This window comes from Ovis canadensis, chromosome 20 (assembly GCF_042477335.2).
Source record: "Ovis canadensis isolate MfBH-ARS-UI-01 breed Bighorn chromosome 20, ARS-UI_OviCan_v2, whole genome shotgun sequence".
Classification (NCBI taxonomy): Eukaryota; Metazoa; Chordata; class Mammalia; order Artiodactyla; family Bovidae; genus Ovis; species Ovis canadensis.
This window is the reverse complement of record NC_091264.1, coordinates 35039312-35060743: the sequence shown is the minus strand read 5'-3', so window position 1 is coordinate 35060743 and position 21432 is coordinate 35039312. Positions and strand designations below refer to the sequence as shown.

At 41.2% G+C, this 21432-nt stretch overlaps 1 protein-coding gene across 1 annotated transcript in view; it reads right to left on the bottom strand.

Annotated features, from left to right (window-relative positions):
- Nucleotides 1-21432, bottom strand: part of MEP1A (meprin A subunit alpha) — a 33360-nt gene continuing 11928 nt past the window's right edge. Inside the window, exons 6-14 of the mRNA XM_069562752.1 lie at nt 20736-20853; nt 17692-17867; nt 11896-12117; nt 11267-11416; nt 7420-7635; nt 5167-5640; nt 3555-3728; nt 2146-2443; nt 1-796 (exon numbers count right to left, since the gene is read on the bottom strand). Coding sequence (XP_069418853.1) covers nt 640-796; nt 2146-2443; nt 3555-3728; nt 5167-5640; nt 7420-7635; nt 11267-11416; nt 11896-12117; nt 17692-17867; nt 20736-20853 — 1985 coding nt within the window. The 3' untranslated portion in view covers nt 1-639. The remainder of the gene's footprint in view (nt 797-2145; nt 2444-3554; nt 3729-5166; nt 5641-7419; nt 7636-11266; nt 11417-11895; nt 12118-17691; nt 17868-20735; nt 20854-21432) is intronic.

Here is a 21432-nt window from a genome sequence, read left to right as displayed (position 1 = left end):
TTTTGAAGGTACTGACAAAATAGTTGTTGAATTTATTAAAGACTTTCCCCTCAAATCAGAGGAGGAAAGCAAATGCTGTTGCTTGGAGAAGCCTTTATTTAAAATTCTTTAACACACAAGATCCTCAAAGAATGATAACACTATTGTGTCCGATGGAAAAACAGGTATTTGAGAATTGGATTCTGATACAAAAAGAAGTATGCATTTCATTGTCCATGTCTTACCTGCAGTCGAAAGCAGAGAGTTTCTATAGCTTAGTTATTCATTCAGATATTGGTCCATTCATTTGCTTTTGTTAAGTGATCCCCCGTGCTGGGCCAGGCAGGCTCCCAGGCTAACATGGTAAAGGAGGGTCTGCCCACATGGAGCTTACCGTCTTTGAGAAAGACAGTCTGTTAAAGAAATAATTTACAATCAAGTGATATGAGTGCTGTCACAGGACACCCTGGGTACATTGGGAGCACGGAGCAGGGTAACAGAACCATGTGGGGGCAGGGGTATAGAAAACAGAAGGGTCACACAGGAGGCTGGAGGCAAGACGAGGCTGAAGAAAACAGCCCCAAACTACACTGAGCAGCGGAAGCAAAGGGAGGGCCCAAGGGCAGGGGCATTTCTGCTTCTGGCTGACGTCCTTGGGCATCACTGCCTTGACGTTTGGTAAAGGATGGAGGTGATGGTGAAGGTCAAGAAGATCACGCTGGCCACGCCTCCGATCAGCAGGCCCAGGACGCTGCCGTGCACCTGTATGGCCTGACATCGCTCCCCCGTGTAGAAGAAGGCCTGACCTGAGACGCACCTGGGGAGACAGGACAGAGGGGAGGGTGGGAACCACATAAGCCCCCAGGGCTTCCTGACCCAGAGACCGACTCAGCAACAACAGCTTTGTTAAGAGCATTTGCATTCGCTAACCCCTATTTCTTGGCTTTGCTAATTGGAATTTGGTTACCGAAGATGTTGGCTCTAAGTACTGGGAATTCTGTAGTATTGTATCAATGTATCTGCACATTTGGAATTCTCTCAAAATAAAACTTTAACAAAGAAGAAACAAAGTGGAGATCAAAAAATGCTGAGAAGGGAACTTCCTGCTAATCCAGTGGTTAGGATTCTGCACTTTCACTGCAGAAAGGGTTCTGCATTGGGTTGGATCACTGGTCAGAGAACTAAGATCCCACATGTCACAGAGTGTGGCCAAGAAAAAAATTTAGTAATTAAAGAAAATTTCCTTTACTATTAAAAAAAAAGGAAAAAATAATATAAAAATCCATGATGAATAAAAAAAGTCAAAGTTTAAAGAAAAAAAAGAGGTGAGAAGAAATGTTAATATTTTGAACCAATCAGACCAGCTCCCACATCTGCTACTATTGTGTCAAATGAAAGTGATGCTTCTGTCATCCCATACATCCTTTTATGAAATATTTTATACAAGCAACAAGCATCATCAAAAGAACTAGTAAATGTAACTAAGTACAGACAGTCCGACCGGGATGCAGGTCCCAGCTCCAACATTTACAGACAAATTACTTATGTCTCTAAGTTTCAAATTGCTTATGCCCTACTTATGTCTCTAAGTTTCAAATTTCGTGTGCCATAAAGGAAGGGCCTTTATGTCACAGGGTGGCTGTGAGGAATAATTCAGATCATGAATACATACCGCTTGGGGAAGCACACGACATACAGTAAGCAGCCCCCAAATATCAGATATTTTTATTACTATCATTGAAAACATAACTATGATTATGGGACGAACTAGTGGACAGTAGAAATAATCATAATTAATAACTCATAATAATATCTATAGTCAGGGAAGATTTAAGCTTGGTCCTGAGTCTCACCGTGATGGAGCATGGAAGCTAAAAGCTCTGGGTCACTTTCAGGACCAAGCAGGAGAGTTCAAAATTCCAACAACATTCAAGCTGTTGTTGACGATGCCCCAGAGGAGATTCAGGACTCTTCTGCTCTGGCAGGACCCTTGCTCTGCCCGTCAATTTGGGGCACAGCCTCGAAGTCAAGAGCAGCCACAGTTGACCACCTGATGCTACGGACGCCTGACCTGAGACTGTGCCTTCTAGCAGGGTAAGAAGACATGGGGCTCCTCTCTGCCACCCCTCACCTGTGCCCCCCCATCACCTCGACCACAGAGCCTACCTGCAGCTCACCATGCCCTTCACGTTCACGCAGATGCCCTCATTTTGACAAGGGTTCGGGTCACACGGGTCTCTGAAGTACTGTGGCCAGTTGTGGTCCTCCAAGGGGCCCGTGTTGTCCACTGACCGCTTCTGTCGGCTGCTCTGCACCTGGTCCAGGCTGCTCGGGAGGGCTGTCTCTAAGGGGGCCTTTCTCGAATCTTCTGAGGTCTGCTGCTCCTGGCCATGGAGAACAAGGCCTTGGGGGCTCAGCCTGCTGTTTTGAACTTGAACTTCAGTCTGGTTAAGATGGGTGATATCTTGAGGAAATAGACAAAGAAACATGAGGCTAACAATGCACTTCCGCTCCCGGAGAAAGTCCCTGAGCCGCGTCCACCTCTCTTGGACCTCACCTTTAGTGACACAGGAAAGTGGCTTTGAATCCAGTAGATTTTTTTCATGTCAGCTATTTATTTATTTTTATTGATGTATATAGCTGACAGATATTATATTAGTTTTAAGGTGTTCAGCATAGTAATTTGACATTTTTATAGATTACACTCCCCATAGGTGAAGGTGAAGTCGCTCAGTCATGTCCGACTCTTTGCGACCCTGTGGACTGTAACCTACTAGGCTTCTCTGTCCATGGGATTCTCCAGGCAAGAATACTGGAGTGGATTGCCATTTCCTTCTCCAGGGGATCTTCCCAACCGAGGGATCGAACCCGGGTCTCCCGTACTAGAGGCAGACGCTTTAACCTCTGGGCCACCAGGGAAGCCCTAAGGTTATTATAAATATTGACTATATGCCCTATGTTGTACATTACACCCTTGTAATTTATTTCATACATAGGAGTTTGTACCTCTTAATCCCCTCCCCCTAATTTGTCCCTTCCTCTACTACTCTGGTTCTCTATATCTGTGAGTTTATTATATTTGTTCATTTCTTTTGTTTTTCAGATTTCACATATAAGTGAAAACATAGAATATTTCGCTTTCTCTGTCTGACTGATTTCATTAAGCATAATACTCTCCAAGTCCATCCATGTCGTCACACATGGCAAGACTTCATTCTTTTTATGCTGTGTTTATTTTTTAAAGTAGTCCAATCATGGTTTTATTTATTCTGACTTAAAAAAAGAAGCATAATGTGAGCATGGATAGACTGATTGAGACTACACGGAAGTCAGTCTGAAAACTGTCACATTTGATTAATTATGCAAAAAGATGGCACTAAAATTGTAGTTTCTTCCAAGGACAGTTAAAATCAAGATAGAAGTCTTTGAAAAAAATGAGTAAAACGTTGTTCCCTTAGAGCACATCTATTTTTTAACCTAGTTGCCCCCCAGAATATCCCCACCTTTCATGAGCTGCTTAATCAGTAGAACACCCAGAACATAGGATTACATATTCAGGAAAGCCAGCAAAATACCTTCAAAGTCCACAAAAATTATCAGGTCATCATTTTTAAGGAAGCTTCTCCTTTTCAGCATTTGGTGGGAGATGACAGCACTCCAACCCCAGTCAATGCTTCTGAAACAGTCACAGCTGTTGTCATAGGACCCCACGACCGAGGGCCTGTCCCAGATGACGGAGCCATTTATAGCTGCATAGTTACAGATAACAGAAAGTCACATCATCGCTTTAGCTTTCACTTTTCATTTGTCTTTGATGAGTATAGAGAGTTTTGCTGGATTTTTTAAATTAAAATATAATTGACTTACAATGGTGTGTTAATTTCTACTGTATAGCAAAGTGAGTCAGTTATACATGTATGTATATAAACATTTTTTAAACATTCTTTTCTATTATGGTTTATCATAGGATACTGAATATAGTTCTCTGTACTATACAGTAGAACCTTGTTTATCCATAAGGGCTTTGTTAATCAAAAAAAAATGTGTTGGAAAAAAATCAGGTTATTTACTTTTTCCAGGAGAATTAAAACTGAGAATTGGGAGAGGGAGGAGCAGAGAACCACTGCTCTGAAGGGTCATGGCCCACTCCTGAGTGACTTCCTCAATGAAGGGGAAGAGACAGCTATATCATCTTCCTTTCAAGGCTTACATCTCTTCTTTTGAAAAAAAAAATAATAATAACTTGCCAGTTCCTTTGTTATGCAAATTTGCTTCCTAGACATACTGGCAATCAGTAGTAATTTAGGAGTCAGTGCATCAGTTCAGCACAGAGCCTCACAAATTCTGAGTATTTAATAAATGACTAGCAGGATCTGTCTTCTTGGACTGAGCTCGGTGAAGCAGAATCTGCCTGATTTGCTTGTATTCTAAGGAATTGGCACAGAATTTGGCACATTGCAGATCCTGTCTAGATGCGTGATGGATGAATTTATGAACACGAGAGAAGATGACATTGAAAATTTTAATTTACCTAGAAAAACGAAGTTGTTACTAAAGGGGAAAAGGAGTAGGGGGGATAAATTGGGAGTTTGGGATCCGCAGCTACAAACTACTGTATATAAAATAGATAAATAGCAAAGTCCTACCGGATGACACATGGAACTAAATTCAACAGCCTGTAATAAACCATCAGAGAAAAGAATATGAAAAAGAATATATATGTATGAGTGAATCACTCTGCTATACACCAGAAACTAACACAACATTGTAAATAAACTGTGCATCAATTAAAGAAAAAAGAAAAATTTAACTTAATGCTCCAACATGATGATATTTTTAAAGTTTATTTTAAATTGGAGGATAATTGCTTTACAATGTCGTGTTGGTTTCCGCTGTACAACGTGAATCAGCCATAAATATACATATATCCCCTCTCTCCCAATCCCCAAACCCAGCCCTCCAGGCCATCACAGAGCTCCTGGCTGAGCTCCCTGTGTTATGCAGCAGCTTCCCACTAGCTGTCTATTTCAGGCATGGTAGTCTTAGCAGCAGCAGCAGCAGCAGCAGTGGATATACCAATATGTGCCCAAGGAGGAAGTGTGAGAAGAAAGTTAATTTCTCCTACACAGATGGGAACCGGATCGGTTGGCCTTTCCAGGTGGAGGAGCAGTTCTTCCAACCGCCTACCTGTAGACGTCTGGGTCTTGGAGGTAGTAAACACCATGCTGGAGGACATTCTCTTCCTGACATCGGCTTCTTGATCGAGTATTGTCATGATCACCTGTCTGTTCTCCACTGGCCACTCGAGGACAGCATCGTTCTCTCCACTGCACAGGTGAAAGGTGAGTCCCAAGTACCCAGAGCTCCCAGAGCTCGTTCTGCCCTGAGGGTACAAGCTCAACCCCAGACCGTAGCCCTCTGAATTATAGAATCGAGGGCTCTGGAGTTTGTCCCCTTTCACCGTGTTCTGCAGGACCTGGGAGAAATTCCGGACTGTCCAAACCCCCGTGGGGCATGGGGTTTCCGTCAGAGTGATGTCATCCAAGTAAATTCCCCCAGTCGAGTTCTGGGGGTCACCTTTTGTGCCCTGGAAAAGGTAGCGAAACTTCTTTTCCTCTCTGAATGTCACATGGGCAATTTTCCAATTGTGGTCAAAATCTCCTGAGGATAGAGAATAAAATTGGTGACAACTGTGGCCAACATTTTTGGAGCAGTCTTTTGAGCCTGGTACTGTGGCAAGCGCTTTACATGAATGATCTCATGTAATCTTCACAAATGAACACAGGAGAGATCTGCTATAAACTTGTTAAGGAATGTTTCCAAAGTCATATATCTGATATGGGAAAACAGTTAAACAAGAAAGAAAGCAAAAAAGGACCCACTCTGATTTATCATGAAAATCTTAATCATGAATTTGTTTTCTATTATTATTTCATCCTGCAGGTTCTTTCCCCTGGTACAAATGCACCATATCCCTTAATATTAGCACTGCATGCTCCAAACATTTGATAAGACAAAAGTCAAAAGATGGCAATTTCACATGTCCGTATTTACAATCCTTATAACACAGCAAATTCTCGCCTCTTAAAGGGCACCTACCTGTCATCCCTCCATTTAATAAAGATGCTCTGTAAATTTCAGCCAGAAAAGTGAACTCCTCAAAACCATTATTTGTAGCATTTTCTACTCACAGAGTGGCCTGAGTAGAGACAATCTGGGCCCCTGTTCTTCTGAGTAGTCTTTTACAAAGGAAGCCTCCTCCCTTCAAGAGCAGCAGCTTATGGGGACTTTTCTGGTGGTCCAGAGGTTAAAACTCCATGCTTCCACTACAGAGGGCATGGGTTCAATCCCTGGTTGGAGAACTAAGATCCCTCATACGCGGAGGCATGGCCAAAATATTAAAAAATATATATATAAAACCAACATTGACTGGCTTTGGGGACTTCCCTGGCAGTCCAACAGTTAAGATTCCACTCTTCTAATAAAGGAGGCATGAGTTTGATCGCTTGTCAGAGAAATAAGATCCCACAAGTTCCATGGCACAGCCAAAAAAAATGTTTTTTTAAGAAAGAGCAGCCACTTCTTCTGGAAGTACAGAGAATGCTTCCTTTACCTGGATTCCTCATTTAAATTGAGAAATTCTTTGCTGAATGAAAAAAATAGAAAAACACATTTTCCCCTCTCTGTTTATGAATGAACCACCACCACAATAAAAGGAATGTAAGTACTTAGCTTTTATAATCCTGGATCCTGATTTTCAGTCAGATTGCTCTCACATCCCCCTAACTACCTTGGCATTTTATTAATATGATTTTTGTGATCTTTTCATAGAAATACACAAAATATCACTTAGGAATATATAAATGATTTTTAATGAAGTTAATGTATATGAATGGCTTACTTTCCACCAAATTCATGAGTAGGTTTCGAGGTACTTCAGTGTATTAAATAATGGTATCCTTCACTTTGCTGAAACAGATGCAGAACCAGTTGTGGTCCACTATCTAACCACGTTCTTTCCCCCAGCATCAATTCCTGCTTGCTTTAACCTTCTGGTCTCCACCCTTGAATCACCAGTTTTCTCTGTCCTGGCTTTCTCCAAAGTTCCAGAGAAAACTGGATTTTTACATTCCAATTGTTTCCTTTCTTCTTTCCCTGATTGGCCTCTTACAATAGTATAGTTCAGCCTCACCTGAAACCGCAGCTTTTGAATGGTTAAAGCATCCATTGAGTGGTTAAAGCATGCCAGGCATTATGCATTTGGGAGACAAGAAGGGAGGCCAAGGAAAAGGAGGAGGAGACAGAGGAGAGGAAGACGGGGAGGATGTGGAGGAATGGAGACGGGCAGGAGGGTGGAAAGGGCGGGGGAGGGGAAGGAGGGCAAAGAGCACAGTCCTGGGTGCGAAGCCCAATCAGTCCCCACAGGACGCCTCCAGGTACCTTGAAAGGTCTTCACCTTGACCAGCTTGCGCACGTTGCCAGTACTGTCATCCCTCCTGATCCAGACGACCAGTCTGTCTGAAGGGCTGCCTGACATTCTATAGAAAAACTGCAGGCACTGCTGCTTCCTCTTTGGGTAAAGAATCCGAGACTCCAACATGGCCGCCTCCTCCGCTGCCCCGAAGCTGGTGTTCAAGTACATGAAGTAGCCGGCGCCTATGGACAGAGGACCCCAAAGTCCCATCTCTGCCCATCCACACCCCCGGCTTCCCTCAGCCCGGGTAAGGTGACAACAGTGAGCCCCGGCCCTCATCCAGGCAACAAAGGCTGGAGCTCTTTGGGGAAACTCGAAAGGTTGTCAGTAAATACTTTGTCTCCATAGACAGAACTGCTGGTCGAAGCCGTAGCACTCCACTGTCTCTTTTTGATCACCTTTGTTCCCAAAGCTAGGGAATGTACACCTTTGACTTAAGGACATACAGGGTTTAAGCAAAGTTTGATGGAATTTAGTGTCTATGAGATGAATTCCATCTTCTTCATTAAGTTTGTTGTTAAAGATTCATCCCAAGAAAAAGAGCAGGCCTCCTAGTTATGTCAAAAACTGTGGGATTCAAAGTTTTAAGGGTTGGATTTTACATATTCACAATGATAAGGATTCAGTTTCAACCTTTTCTAGCCTAATAACTGGGTGTAGATCAGTAGTAAAGAATCACCTTTCCTATGTTGAAAGAAGAGGCATTCAAGGCATGTTAGGGACCCATTGAAGGTTTCTCCTGAATGGAAAGAAAGCCTTGGAAGGACACTTAAAATAGGAGGTAAAGGGTCTATATTTGTGCCAGAGGTTGGGTTCACCCAACTCAGGTATCTCAAAATTCTCTCCCTTCAAACAGGCAAGTGGCTAAACACATACATCACTTGGAAAACCAGCTCACTTCTTCAAAGTCAAGGGCAATGAACAATTCTCACATATAAAGAAGTCATTTAAACTTACTCCAGTAGTCATGTATGGATGTGAGAGTTGGACTATAATGAAAGCTGAGTGCCAAAGAATTGATGCTTTTGAACTGTGGCCTTGGAAAAGACTCTTGAGAGTCCTTGGACTGCAAGGAGATCCAACCAGTCCATCCTAAAGGAAATCAGTCCTGAATATTCATTGGAAGGACTGATGCTGAAGCTGAAACTCCAATACTTTGGCCACCTGATGCGAAGAACTGACTCACTGGAAAAGGCCCTGATGCTGGGAAAGATTGAAGGCAGGAGAAGGGAACAACAGAGGGTGAGATGATTGGATGGCATCAGCGACTCAATGGACATGAGTGTGAGTAAGCTCCGGGAATTGGTGATGGACAGGGAAGCCTGGTGTGCTGCAGTCCATGGGGTCACAAAGAGTCGGACATGACTGAGCGACTGAACTGAACTGAACTGAACTGAATACTCAACCTCTTACCAAATGCTCCGCTCAAAACATTTCACCAAGTAAAAAGGAAGTGAACATCTGGTACAGTTCTGCGTTCTGTGACACTATAAATCCCTGCTTCATCCTGCCTCATACATGGGGCACATGCCTTCCTCATTGACTGCAAGCAATGATGTTTAAAGAAGCTTTCCACAAAGCTGAAAAATACAGTAATGGCTTTACTATTTCATCAGGGAAAATTATATTTTCCTGTATGTTCTTCTCAATACTTGATCTTACAAGCCTGAGACTTACGTGTTGTGAATTGCCGAGGGCTTGGGTTAAGGTAAACAAGAGCTCACAGGTCTAAGAAGGTGTCTAGGTGGTCCTTGATCAGGAATTCCACCAGATAAAGTCAGAAGTGTGAAGTGCAAATTCAATAACTCAGATCGGGGAGTTAGGAGACCTGAATTCTTGCCCTGATGCTGCCACTGACTAGGTGTGCACTCATCTTTCTGGGAAGCGGGAAGTGGGAAGTGGCTTCTATCCTTCAAGCTCTTTGGGTCTATGCATCTACCCAAATAATGCAGTGCTCTCTAGCAGAGGAAACCTGGTCCCATTAAGTGCCTCCTGTGGAAGAAGCATAGTGGCTGATCAAGTTAACCTGATAGTTTTTCAAGATCATTCTTCTGGGTTGTGGTCCATTCCTTTCCTACTAAAGTGCTAGAATAGTCAGTCAGCAGATTCTTCTCACACAGAGATCACATTTCTGTTTAGCTGGAACTTGCACGTTAACCTAGTAGCAAGCCTACAGGAGAGATTAGATTAGAGGCTACAATGGGGATTGAGAGAGAACTTCAGTTATAAACCACCCTTTGGACACTGGAGATTATACATTTAATAATCTGATATGTGACAGAGACTTTCACCCTCTATCAAGGTGGGAGGAAGAGGGGCCATGGTTTACAACCTCTGACAGTCCCCCTGGTGGCCTGGTATCTTGGTGATAAGCTGGGTTCCTTCTGTGAAGGAACTCTAACCAACAGTCACACAGGTATGGACTAAGGGACTTGATAACAGCCCAATCTTTAAAGGGCAATTATAATCTGTTACCCCACCTGCTTGCAAATAGGGTTGACATGATTTCAATACCAAGCACATAATAAAAGGGTCTTAAGATAGAAATTTAAAGATAAATAGAACCTCCAGAGAAAAGGGAAAGATGGGAGGAAAAACTAATAGGGAGTGGTGCGGCTGGTCTGCCCTTTAAGGCTCTGTATGCTTTATCTCCTTCCATGCTCACAATGAAGTATCAATAGCTTGATGGCTTGTTATTGTTATTTAGTCGCTCAGTTGTGTCCAACTCTTTGTGACCCCCATGGACCCCAGGCTCCTCTGTCCATGGGATTCTCCAGGCAAGAATACTGGAGTGGGTTGCCACTTCTTTCTCCAAGCTTGATGGCTTACAAAAGCCAAAAGGCTTAACAGCAGCAACAGAAACAACTTCTTGTGGTCACAATTTGCCAGATGGAGCCAGATTTTAAACCCAGGTCTCCCCTGATTTTATGGCTTTTTTTTCACTGCACAAATCATGTGTAGGAACTATCTGAAGTTATGCTGTTCATTATGGTGGCTACCAAACATGCATGCTGATCAATCATTTGAACTGTGGTCAGTCCAAAGTGAAATGTGCTTTAAGGAAAAAACACCACCAGAATTTCAAATACTCACTATAAAAAAGGGTGAAGTACCTCATTAACAGCTTTCATATTGATTACACATTGAAATGCTAAGATTTTGGATATATTGGATTAAATAAAATATATTATTGAAGAGACTCTTTTGTTTCTTTTTTTATGTGACTGTTAGAAAATTTTACATTACATATGTGGTTTGCATTGTAGTTCTGTTGGAGGGCACTGCTCTAGAGACATTACCCTAATTTACAAACTTTCATCCTTTTTTTTTAATTAAAATTTTTTATTGAAGTATAGTTGATTTACAGTGTCATAATAGTTTTAAGTATGCAGCACAATGATTCAGTTTTATATATATAAACTGAATTTAGTGATTCAGTTTTATGTATATATATATGTATATTATATATATGTATATACTATAACTCTCCCTTATAAGTTATTACAAAATAATGAGTATAATACCCTGCACTACACACTATTGCATATAAAATAGACAATCTATAAGTACAAAGTTATATCTTATCAACCATCTGTCTGTATCAGTTTTGTTATTGCTTATCTTTCTTTTGCATGTCCAGAACCTGGATGCTTTCTGTTGAGTTAATAATAAAGATATGAGAAATGTTTTTTGTCCTCATTTAGAGTGTCAGGTTTGATAACAAACATTCCTACTGAAGCAAAACCTGCGGCTGCCGTTACCCCTTGAATCTGGTGGGCCACCTAGGCGTAGCTCCTCGCTGCCTTTACTGACCTGTGCATTGTCCCGCCAAGGTGTGATCCGCTTGTCCAGGGTAAGTATTGTCCTCATGGACCCAGTCAGTGTCATCTCTGGTACCCTGAATCATCCCACAGATGTTTGCCTTCTCAAAATCACAATGGTCCAAAAAGGTATGAGTTGTGGCTGCAAATGATAATTTTGTCACCTGGTTAAACACTTGAGGCATACAAAAAGAATGTGTCTCAGAAGACTAGTGAAGCCACTTTGGACGACTCCTCTCTGAGGGTTAGATGACTCTAAGAGCCACTAAGCCCGACAAAGAATTCTGCAAGATGCAAAATACTTTCAAGCCTGTAACTATCTTGAGCTTTACGTGATGAAGCATCCTTCAGAAGGAAGCCAAAGAAGAAGGACAATTCCAGCTCCTTTCATTGGTCCAATACTCTCATTTCATAAAACGCAACTACGTAATTGATTTTCGTAACCATTCTGTCAGGTAGGTGTTGTATTTTTTTCTAAGGAGAGGGAAACTAAGTGTATGTAGTCTGTGCATTTCCCTTAATGAAATGGACAGGAAATCACAAAATTAACACAAAGGAAAATGTACAGAAAACCTATAAGGTCAATGGGGGTACCCAGTCTTCAGACTCAGAGGTACTCACTGCAGTTGTACATGCGGTTCAGCCTCTCCAAATCAATGGCACTGAAATCCATACGCTGCCCAATGATGGAGTTAAACGCAGGGATCTTGGCCGTGATGGTAGGGACACTATCATTCTTGTTAAACGAGAGAGGCCGGTAGTGCATCAGAGACTCGTAATCATAGGGTGTGTTGAGGTCTGTGATGAAGTTGTCATCATAGGTATTAAAGTTGTGCTGGTAACCTGTCAGGAAGGGAGTCCATAGGTCCTGAGTAGTCATGCCATTTCTCTATCCTACCCTTTGACTAGATACTCAAGCAGAGACCAAAAAGGGGAGGGGCAGAATAAAATTTCTTTAAGTATATATACACATTTAACATATTTTATAATTATATAATATATATGGAGAAGGCAATGGCACCCCACTCCAGTACTCTTGCCTGGAAAATCCCATGGGCAGAGGAGCCTGGTAGGCTGCAGTCCATGGGGAGCCTGGTGGGCTACCGTCTACGGGGTCACACAGAGTCGGACACGACTGAAGCGACTTAGCAGCAGCAGCAGCATAATATATATAATTATTATGTATTTATTAATATTTACTAATAATATTGCAATGTACTGTTGTTATTTAGCTGCTAAGTCACGTCTGACTCTTTGCAACCCATGGACTATAGCCCACCAGGCTCTTCTGTCCATGGGATTTCCAGGCAAGACTACTGAGGTAGGGAGCTATTTCCTTCTCCAGGGAATATTCCCAACACAGGGATCAAACCCACATCTTCTACACTAGCAGATGGATTATTTACCAGGGAACCACCAGGGAAGCCCTATTATAATGTATTAGAATGCTGTATAATAGTATATAAAGTTATTATAATGAATATTAAAGTACATGTTATATTAGTAACAAATATACACATAGAATTGATGCTTTTAAACTGTGGTGTTGGAGAAGATTCTTGACAGTCCCTTGGACTGAAAGGAGATCCAACCAGTCCATCCTAAAGGAGATAAGTCCTGAGTGTTCATTGGAAGGACTGATGTTGAAGCTGAAGCTCCAATACTTTCACCACCTGATGCAAAGAACTGACTCATTTGAAAAGACCCTGATGCCAAGGGGAAGACCGAGGATGAGATGGTTGGATGGCATCACCGACTCAAAGGACATGAATTTGAGTAAACTTCAGGAGCTGGTGATGGACAGGGAGGCCTGGTGTGCTGCAGTCCATGGGGTTGAAAAGACGTGGACACGACTAAATGACTGAAATGACTGATACACATATATAATAGTATATAATATAAAATGTATGTTGTTAAATGTATATTTAAATCAAAGTTTCATTTTTATTCATACAAATGTGTGTGTATGCATAAGACTTTAAGAAAGAGGAGATAAGCTATCAAAGTGGAGGCAGATATTCCTTATGGCATAAAAAAAGAATTTTTGAATTCAGAAAAATATTCAGGATTGATTCATCTCACTAACAGCCTAGTACCTCATCCACCAAGAGTTATACCTGGACAACTCTCCAACAAGTTAGGAAAAAGAAACCTGAGGGGCAAAGGGAAAGGTTAGCAGCTAACAAGAACATCACATCCGATAAATCAAGGCTCACATTCTCCTTTTCCATGAAATTCCCCATGATGAAAAAAATAAAATAGGAAGAAAACAGACTTTCCTTTCAAAATAGAAAAGGAAAATATTTTTGATGAGATGAGGCCAAGGAAGAAAATATGCACTGTAAAGTGAAACGTCAAAATGAGACACCACTCAGATGTCCTTTTAATTCAGCAGCCACTAGTAACTTACTGTTGTGGCTGTAGGAATGGGAAGTTTACAGATTTTTCATTTTCTCCTTAGGGAGTGACAGGAAAACTGAATGAGAATGCTCAACTCTCCCAATCACAACTTTCCACTTTCATCTCCCTCTCCCTTTTTAGCTTCCCATCCAACTGTATTTAATAATTAGAAGAAAATGTGATCACCTGTCAAAGAAATCAATGCAGGCACACTCAAGATTGGAGCACTCTGGCAGGTGGTCTCCAGATACTTTCGGAAAAGTCCGTGAACCCCTCTGATCCAAAACTTGTTTAACTATAAAACGAGAATACTGATGTTTCATCCTTCCAATTCACAAGGGTTTTGTGGGGACTTAACCCAAGAGGGATCAAAGGTAGGACTGACTGCAAGAAATAAATGACCCAAATAGGGAAGGAAGAAAGTCATTCCTTCTAGAGCACATGGTCCTTTGATGGCAGTTAAGAGGGTAACATGATAAAAAGCATCAGAGTGGTATGAGGACTGAGGACTAAGTTCTGGGATCTCCTGGTGACTCTCAGCAGCATCTTAGGCAAGGCATTTTCAATTCACCAGCTGCTTTCCTTAACTTTCAATATAATCATTGGATTAGAAGAGATGACTTTATTCTTTATTATTCAAGGAGACTTATCAGAATGCTTTACCCAATAAATGTTTTAATACATTTTAAAATTTAATTCAACACAGTTTTGTCATGCCTACTATTTACTGGGAGCTGTGCTAGGTGGGTGGTGGCCCCTGGAAGTGACTAGGACAGGCATGGTCCTGCCTTCAAGGAATTCGTAACCGAGGGCTTGAAGAGGAAGTGACCTTGTAAAGCAGAGATCATAGGCAAGCCTTTTATGTAAAAGGTCAGGTAGAAAATACTTTTGGCTTTGCAAGCTGTATGGTGTCTGTCACAACTACTAAACTCTACTGACACAGCTGAAAACCAACCATAGGTAATACATAAACAAGTGGGAGTGGCTGTGTTTCCATAAAGCTTTATTTACAAAAGCAGATATGACCCACAGGCTGTAGTTCTGTAACTTGCAGATCCCTGCTAAACCTCAGAAGTGTTCTCCTTGATGGAAAAACACAGATTCAGGAAACACAATTCTGACTTCAGAAACAGAGATGGATTTGGAGAGAGAATTGTATTGCCAATAGAGTCTCTAAGGTAAAGTAAGGTAAGGTGAAGTCGCTAAGTCATGTCCGACTCTTTGCAGCCCCACAGACTGTAGCTTACCAGGCTCCTCTGTCCATAGGATTCTCCAGGCAAGAGTACTGGAGTGGGTTGCCATTTCCTTCTCCAGAGGATCTTCCTGACCCAGGGATCAAACCCAGGTCTCCTACATTGTAGGCAGACGCTTTACCCTCTGAGCCACCAGGGAAGTCTCTTCTTAGGTTAAATAATGAGACTGCCATCAACTGGAGACAAGATGCAGCAAAAGTCATAAATTACCCTGAGTAATAATACTGCCATTGCTTATGATCTTAACTGGACTGAATGTCTCACTTGAGAACATTTCTCCAGTGATGGTAGGCAGTTTAGGTATAAGGAGTTACACCTGATGAAAACGTAGACCAGAGATGAGCAAACACGGTGAGTCATCCACGCTCAACCGAGAGCTGAGCACATCTGCAAATTCTCCTGGCAAATGTGCAGAATCCCTCAAGAAAGGGGATTTCCTATAGCCTTTGTTGTTGTTGTTTACTCGCCAAGTTGTGTCTGACCTTTGCGACCCCATGGACTGTAGCCCATCAGGTGCTTCTATCCATTGGATTTTCTAGGCAAGAATACTGGAGTGGGTTGCCATTTCCTACTCTAGGGGATCTTTCCAACCCAGGGATGAAACCAGCGTCTCCCACATCACAGGCAGTTTCTTTATATAAAGGAAGATCTATAAATTTTATATAAAGGAAGATATATAAAGTTTCTTTTGTATAAAGGAAGATCCTTTATATAGCCTGCATGCACGCTAAATCACTTCAGCTGTGTCTGACTCTTTGCAACCCTGTGGGCTATAGCCTGCCAGGCTCTTCTGTCCATGGGATTCTCCAGGCAAGAATACTGGAGTGGGTTGCCATGCCCTCCTCCCAGGGATCTTCCCATCCAGGGATCAAATCCACCACTCCTGCATTGCAGGTGGATTCTTTACCACTGAGCTACCAGGGAAGCCCTCATTTAGCCTAAAACCATCTTAAAAGCTCTGAGCATCATGTTCTTCAAGACCTGAAAATGCACATATTTTCTGCTTCCTCATGTCCTTTTCAGCAGAGTTAAGTACACAGAGGAGAAAGTGAGAAATTCAGGCCTCTAGCAAACACAGACAAAGTCTAAAAACCCCTTGAGCCTCATATTCTGAGATTTGGTTCTTTGACTTTTGACCTGCCCTCTTCTATCCCCTCTACTCCTTTGACTTTTGACCTGCCCTCTTCTGTCCCCTCTACTCTGGGTCTGGGTTCAGACCCAGATATAAAGCAATTAGACCTGGAGACAAGCATATGCTTTTGATCTATTATTTCATACCTGGTAATGGATTAGGGTTTTTGGTTAAGTTTTTATTGACACTGTTATAATATTGCTTCTTTTTTATGTTTCGGTTTTTTGGCCACAGGCGTGTGGGATCTCAGCTCCCTAACCAGGGGTCAGACCCACACTCCCTGTATTGGAAGGTGAAGTTTCAACCCCTGGACCACCAGGGAAGTCCTTGGATTAGGATTTTACAAACCGCGTGCTTTCTCCTCCTCCCACCAGCACTCCACATTCATAAAATATCAGAATAGGAGGTGTTGAGAGGGACACGTACTGTAAACCCCATAGGCACTTTTGATAGAATTAGCCATCTGTACGCCCTCCTCCTGTGAGAACCAGTGATGCGGCTTCCTCCCAAGGAGCTACTTCTGGCAGAAGTCTTTTGGGGATTCACATTTTATTTTAAAGTATGGCCAGTTCTTCCAAGTTCATAAAACTATTAGAGATGCACTACCATCCATGAAGTCATACGTGAAACTGAGATCTAAATGAAACAGACAATTACAAGGCCATGATTTGCTTCATGAAAACCATGAGTGGTCATTGCTAAGGCATTTCCAATCCATTAAGGTTTCATTAAGCTATCACTGCCAAAAATAATGCTTTTCCACCTCCTGGACTAATTCCTATTTAAAAACTAGGTGTTTTCAGAAGCACGGCATGGAATTTTCCCCCACCCATTGGGCAACTGTTTGATAATAATATTTTCATGTACTCAAAAGCATTCAGCTTAGTTGTCTCAAACAAAGAAGGTAGGTAGTGTTGAAGGGAATTCAACAAAACTAAAAAACATCAGAATTGTTAGGATAACTGCAAAATAATATGTGAAATAAAACTGTGTTATCCTTTACAAAGTATGGGCTGGGGGCAAAAAAAAAAAAAAAGAGTCACTTAGGAAGGAGAAAGAAAAGATTTATACATTTTGGCTAATCAAAACGCCAAACTATTAGCTACAGTCAACAAAATTGGAAGTATAATTTCAACTAAAAGAGCTTTTTTTTTTTCGAATGTAGTTGTTGTTCTGTTTTTAAACATCTATCGTTGATTTGGTAGAGCACAAAAATCCTCAAGTGTCTCAAGGTTATTATACAGTTTCTACTTTCCTAAAGTTACATGAGATTTCACATCCAGAAAAAAAGGACCCTCACATCCTCAAGGATCTAGCTCATCTTACACACTAAGACAGGAAGTAGAATTTTAGATAGTTTCAACAATAACACTGAAGCAAAACAAAAGCATCTGATTAACTTTTCAACCCCATATTGAGATGAACAACATTCCTCATTTCCTGAGACCCTTATCTGGGATCAATTATGATCAGATCAACTCAGCCCAGAGGAGAGGTCATAGTCTGAGTCCCTCCTGGAGAAACTGAAGCTCCTGTTCACATATAGGTTTGGCCTGGTCATCCCAGGGTTGATCCCAGCAAGTGATAAACATAATAGCAAATCCCACCCAACCACCTTGGGTTCATACACACCTGGAAGAATTTCATCCCACCAGATATTCACATAATCATCTCTGTCCGTCCTTGACTGCTCATGGTAAAACCCCAGAGCATGCAAAATCTCATGTTCGACAATGGCCTTATAGTCACATCCCTGACCAATGGAGAGGTTCTGCCCCACGTGTCGGTCACCAACCTCAGACCAGCACCTTTAGAAAGGAGAGAAATTTTCTTTTAGAAAATTTTCAAGTGGCTGTAATTCCTCAGTTTCCAGAATACACATTTGAAGGTTAGGTTTGATTTTAAGAAGAAGTTATTATTAGCCTTTTCATAAGCTCATGGTTCAACCTGCATGACTGGTTAAAAAAGCAACATTTCCTGGAGGGATTATTATGTAGGCTTTACAAGTGACAGACTGTTATAAAAGTGGTATCTACTTAGAAGCAAATCAAACCTAATAATGCATCAGGTAAAAAGAAGGAAAAAATGGCTATTTTCTTCACCTTCACAAACCCATGGGGCATTCCAAAAAATAATGCTATTGCTTTTATACCACAAAGGTGTCTCTGAGTGGTGGCTCTGGTTGATTTATACTTTCTCCTTTACATTTTAGTGACTTTTCAAATTTCCTGTAATGAGAAGGTATATGTTTTATGATTATGAAAAAGACCCTTATTAAAAATACAAGTTCATCAAGTTCATATCTTGGGATTTTTCCCAATCTGCAGCATTATGACAGCACACAGCAGGTTGCCTAACTTATGTCTAAAAGGCTCTAGGCAAGAAGGACCCATAAATTCCCTCAGAAAATAGTGGACTCAGGAACTGCTGTCAGAGACTCTAAATTCCTCACATGCAGGCTCTTTCCCTCTTTTTCCCAATTATTTTTGTTTTTGCTCAGAAACCGGATTTTCCATCTCTATTAGCAAACCAGGAGCTGTACACAAATTGTCTCCTTGCCCCCTTTGAGTTGAGAAGGCTCTATACACTGACCAGTGCTCAACAGAATGAGGAGATATACCAATTATTTTAAACGCTACCAATGAAGGGTGAGTTCCTTGGTGACAATCACATTAAATTACCTGCTATTGCTTTCCCCAAATTGCTAACATCATATATGTTCAAATGCTAATAGATTTGAATTCTACTCAAAAACGAATCTTAGTTATTTTCTAACAACTTTATTAAGGTGTAATTTACATACCATAAAATCCACCAATTTTAAGGGTACAATTCAACGATCTTTAGTAAATGTATTGAGCTATGCAAATATCACCATGTTCGCCTTGCCTCTCAGATAGTTTGCATTTCCTTACCAAGCCAATTCTTGCAAGATAGTTTGCAATTCTTACCAAGTCAGAATTTACTCTGCAAAATATCCACAATCCAGAGGAAGCATATATTATTTATCATTTTTAACATCCCTCCCCCAAAGAAAAATATAAGTTGTAAAATACCATAGCATTACCACTCTGAAATTTTGACCTTATCTTTCTGGAAGAGCCCCGTTAACCTCCAGCTTCAGAGCATCAGTATCTCCAAGGGTTTGGGGTGCTTTGGGCCAGTTATTCTTTGAAACTTCTTCCTCCCTTTTCCTCTTCCTCTAACTTAAATGTAAGAGACATCCCAATCACAGGCAATAAGAGTCCCTAGATTGATGTTTTGTTTTGTTTTTTCTACGAAAGAATTTTATTTTCAAAAAACTTTATAATTTACCATCTGTTTATGTTTTATTGAAGCATAATGTCTTTATAATGTTAGTTTCTGCTGTACAACACCACGAATCAGCTATATATATGTATATCCCCTCCCCCTTGGACCTCCCTCTCACCCTTCCCCCATTCCACCCATCTCGGCCACCACAGAGCACGGAGCTGAGCTTCCTGTGTTATACAGGATTTCACCTCTCTTCCCACTCTCCATTTGTTCTTCCTTCTCCTCTGCCTCTCCAGTCTTCTCCCTCCTGCATCTCTCTGACTCTCAGCGCTGCTCCCCCTGACCCTTCGATTCCGGCTGCGTTAGAGACCCTGCGTCTGCACTCACCCTAGCATATTAGAGCTTTTCACTTGTTATTACCCCCACGGCCCCTCCTGCCAAGTGCGTACCTTGTGAGGTCTAAGACTCTTCTTTAGAAGCTAAAACGAACGCTAACTTCCTTCTTTACCTTTGTTAGTCATCCATGGGGATAAACAAAATCCCCACCTTCACAACTAGACAACCAAATCCAGGCAACACCTAGAGGCTGTGATGGGAACTGCAATATGAAGAGAAACCTCCAGGTAGGTCTTTTTGTTTTTTAGTTTGTTTTGGACTATAGCTGCTTTACAATGTTCTGTTAGTTTCTGCTGAACAGCAAAGTGAATTGGCTATATGTATACATATATCCCCTCTTTTTTTTTTTATTTCCTTCCGATTTAGGTCACCGCAGAGTACTGAGTTTCCTGTGCTGGACAGTAGGTTCTCATTAGTTACGTGTTTTATGCATAGTATCAATAGTGTGTATATGCCAATCCCAATCTTCCCACTCATCCCATCCCCTTTTCCCCTCCTTGGTATCCCAAGTTTGTTCTCTACGCCTGAGGTACATATATATAAAACGAAATATTACTCCACCATTAAAAAGAATGAATTGTGCCGTTTGCAGAGGTGTAGATGGACCTAGAGACTTTCATGCATAGTGAAGTAAATCAGAAAGAGAAAAGCAAATATATAATATCACTGACATTGATAGAACTTTTCAGAAAAGTCTAGCCAAAGGAGTACTAATAATCGAAAACAGTACCATCAAGAGAATGCAGCTTTAATAAACTTGATTTTTTTAAAAAGGCTGTGATTTAAAACATGACCTCAACCCAGAAAAGAACTGAGATGAGTCTCCCTGGTTCCTAGAGGTATCCAAACAATGCATTCTTTATAGAGCACAATAAAAATGTGATGCCACTTAAAAAAATTCACAGTGAAATATTTGATTTTGCTTTTAGTTTCTTTCCAATTTCTTTGTTTAGTCTTTGAAAGGGATGTGTCGCTTTTTATAAATCAGAGGATGGATTTCACACTCTGTAACATTTCATACTCACCCACTAAACTCCTGAAAGATGATGTATGAGCTCTCGCCTTCATAGGGCTTGAAATCCACGCAGGACTTGAGGCGGAACATTTCAAAGGCATAGAGAATGGCTCCTTTGGCATTCAGTGCTGTAGAAAACAATAAAACTATCAATGAGCCTTAGCTAGATCTTGGATAATATATATAACTTAGAAACATAGAAACTCATGCTGCTGTATCAAATCCACTGAAGTCCATGATAAATTTTTTGATAGTAAATGTAGCCCTTGGAAACGAAAACTGACAAACCATTTGTGTATATAAACACACTAAATGTTAAATACATAATGTGTGTGTATATATATATATTTATCTACAAAATAACAATACACTTATGGTATGTGTGGCTGAACAAAATCATAAAATAATTTCCCCACTTTCTCCCTTTCGTTTTCCCTCATTTAAGCAAAAATTCTGAGTGCATTGCCTCAAGAGACCAATATGGTCGAGCAGAATTGACATCACTTCTGTCTTCTGGAAAAACAGATAAATTACCTTGGAGAGAAGCAGTGAGAGTGGGTTTCCTTCCCCCAATCTAAAGAGACTCTCCCTCTTGCTGGAGAAAGACAGCTGAGAGAGGTTTGAGGGTTCTGAAATCATAAGAAGTTAAATGTAATATTTATGCAGCTTCCCTGTAGGATCCCCATGAGATGACAAGGCTAGACAGG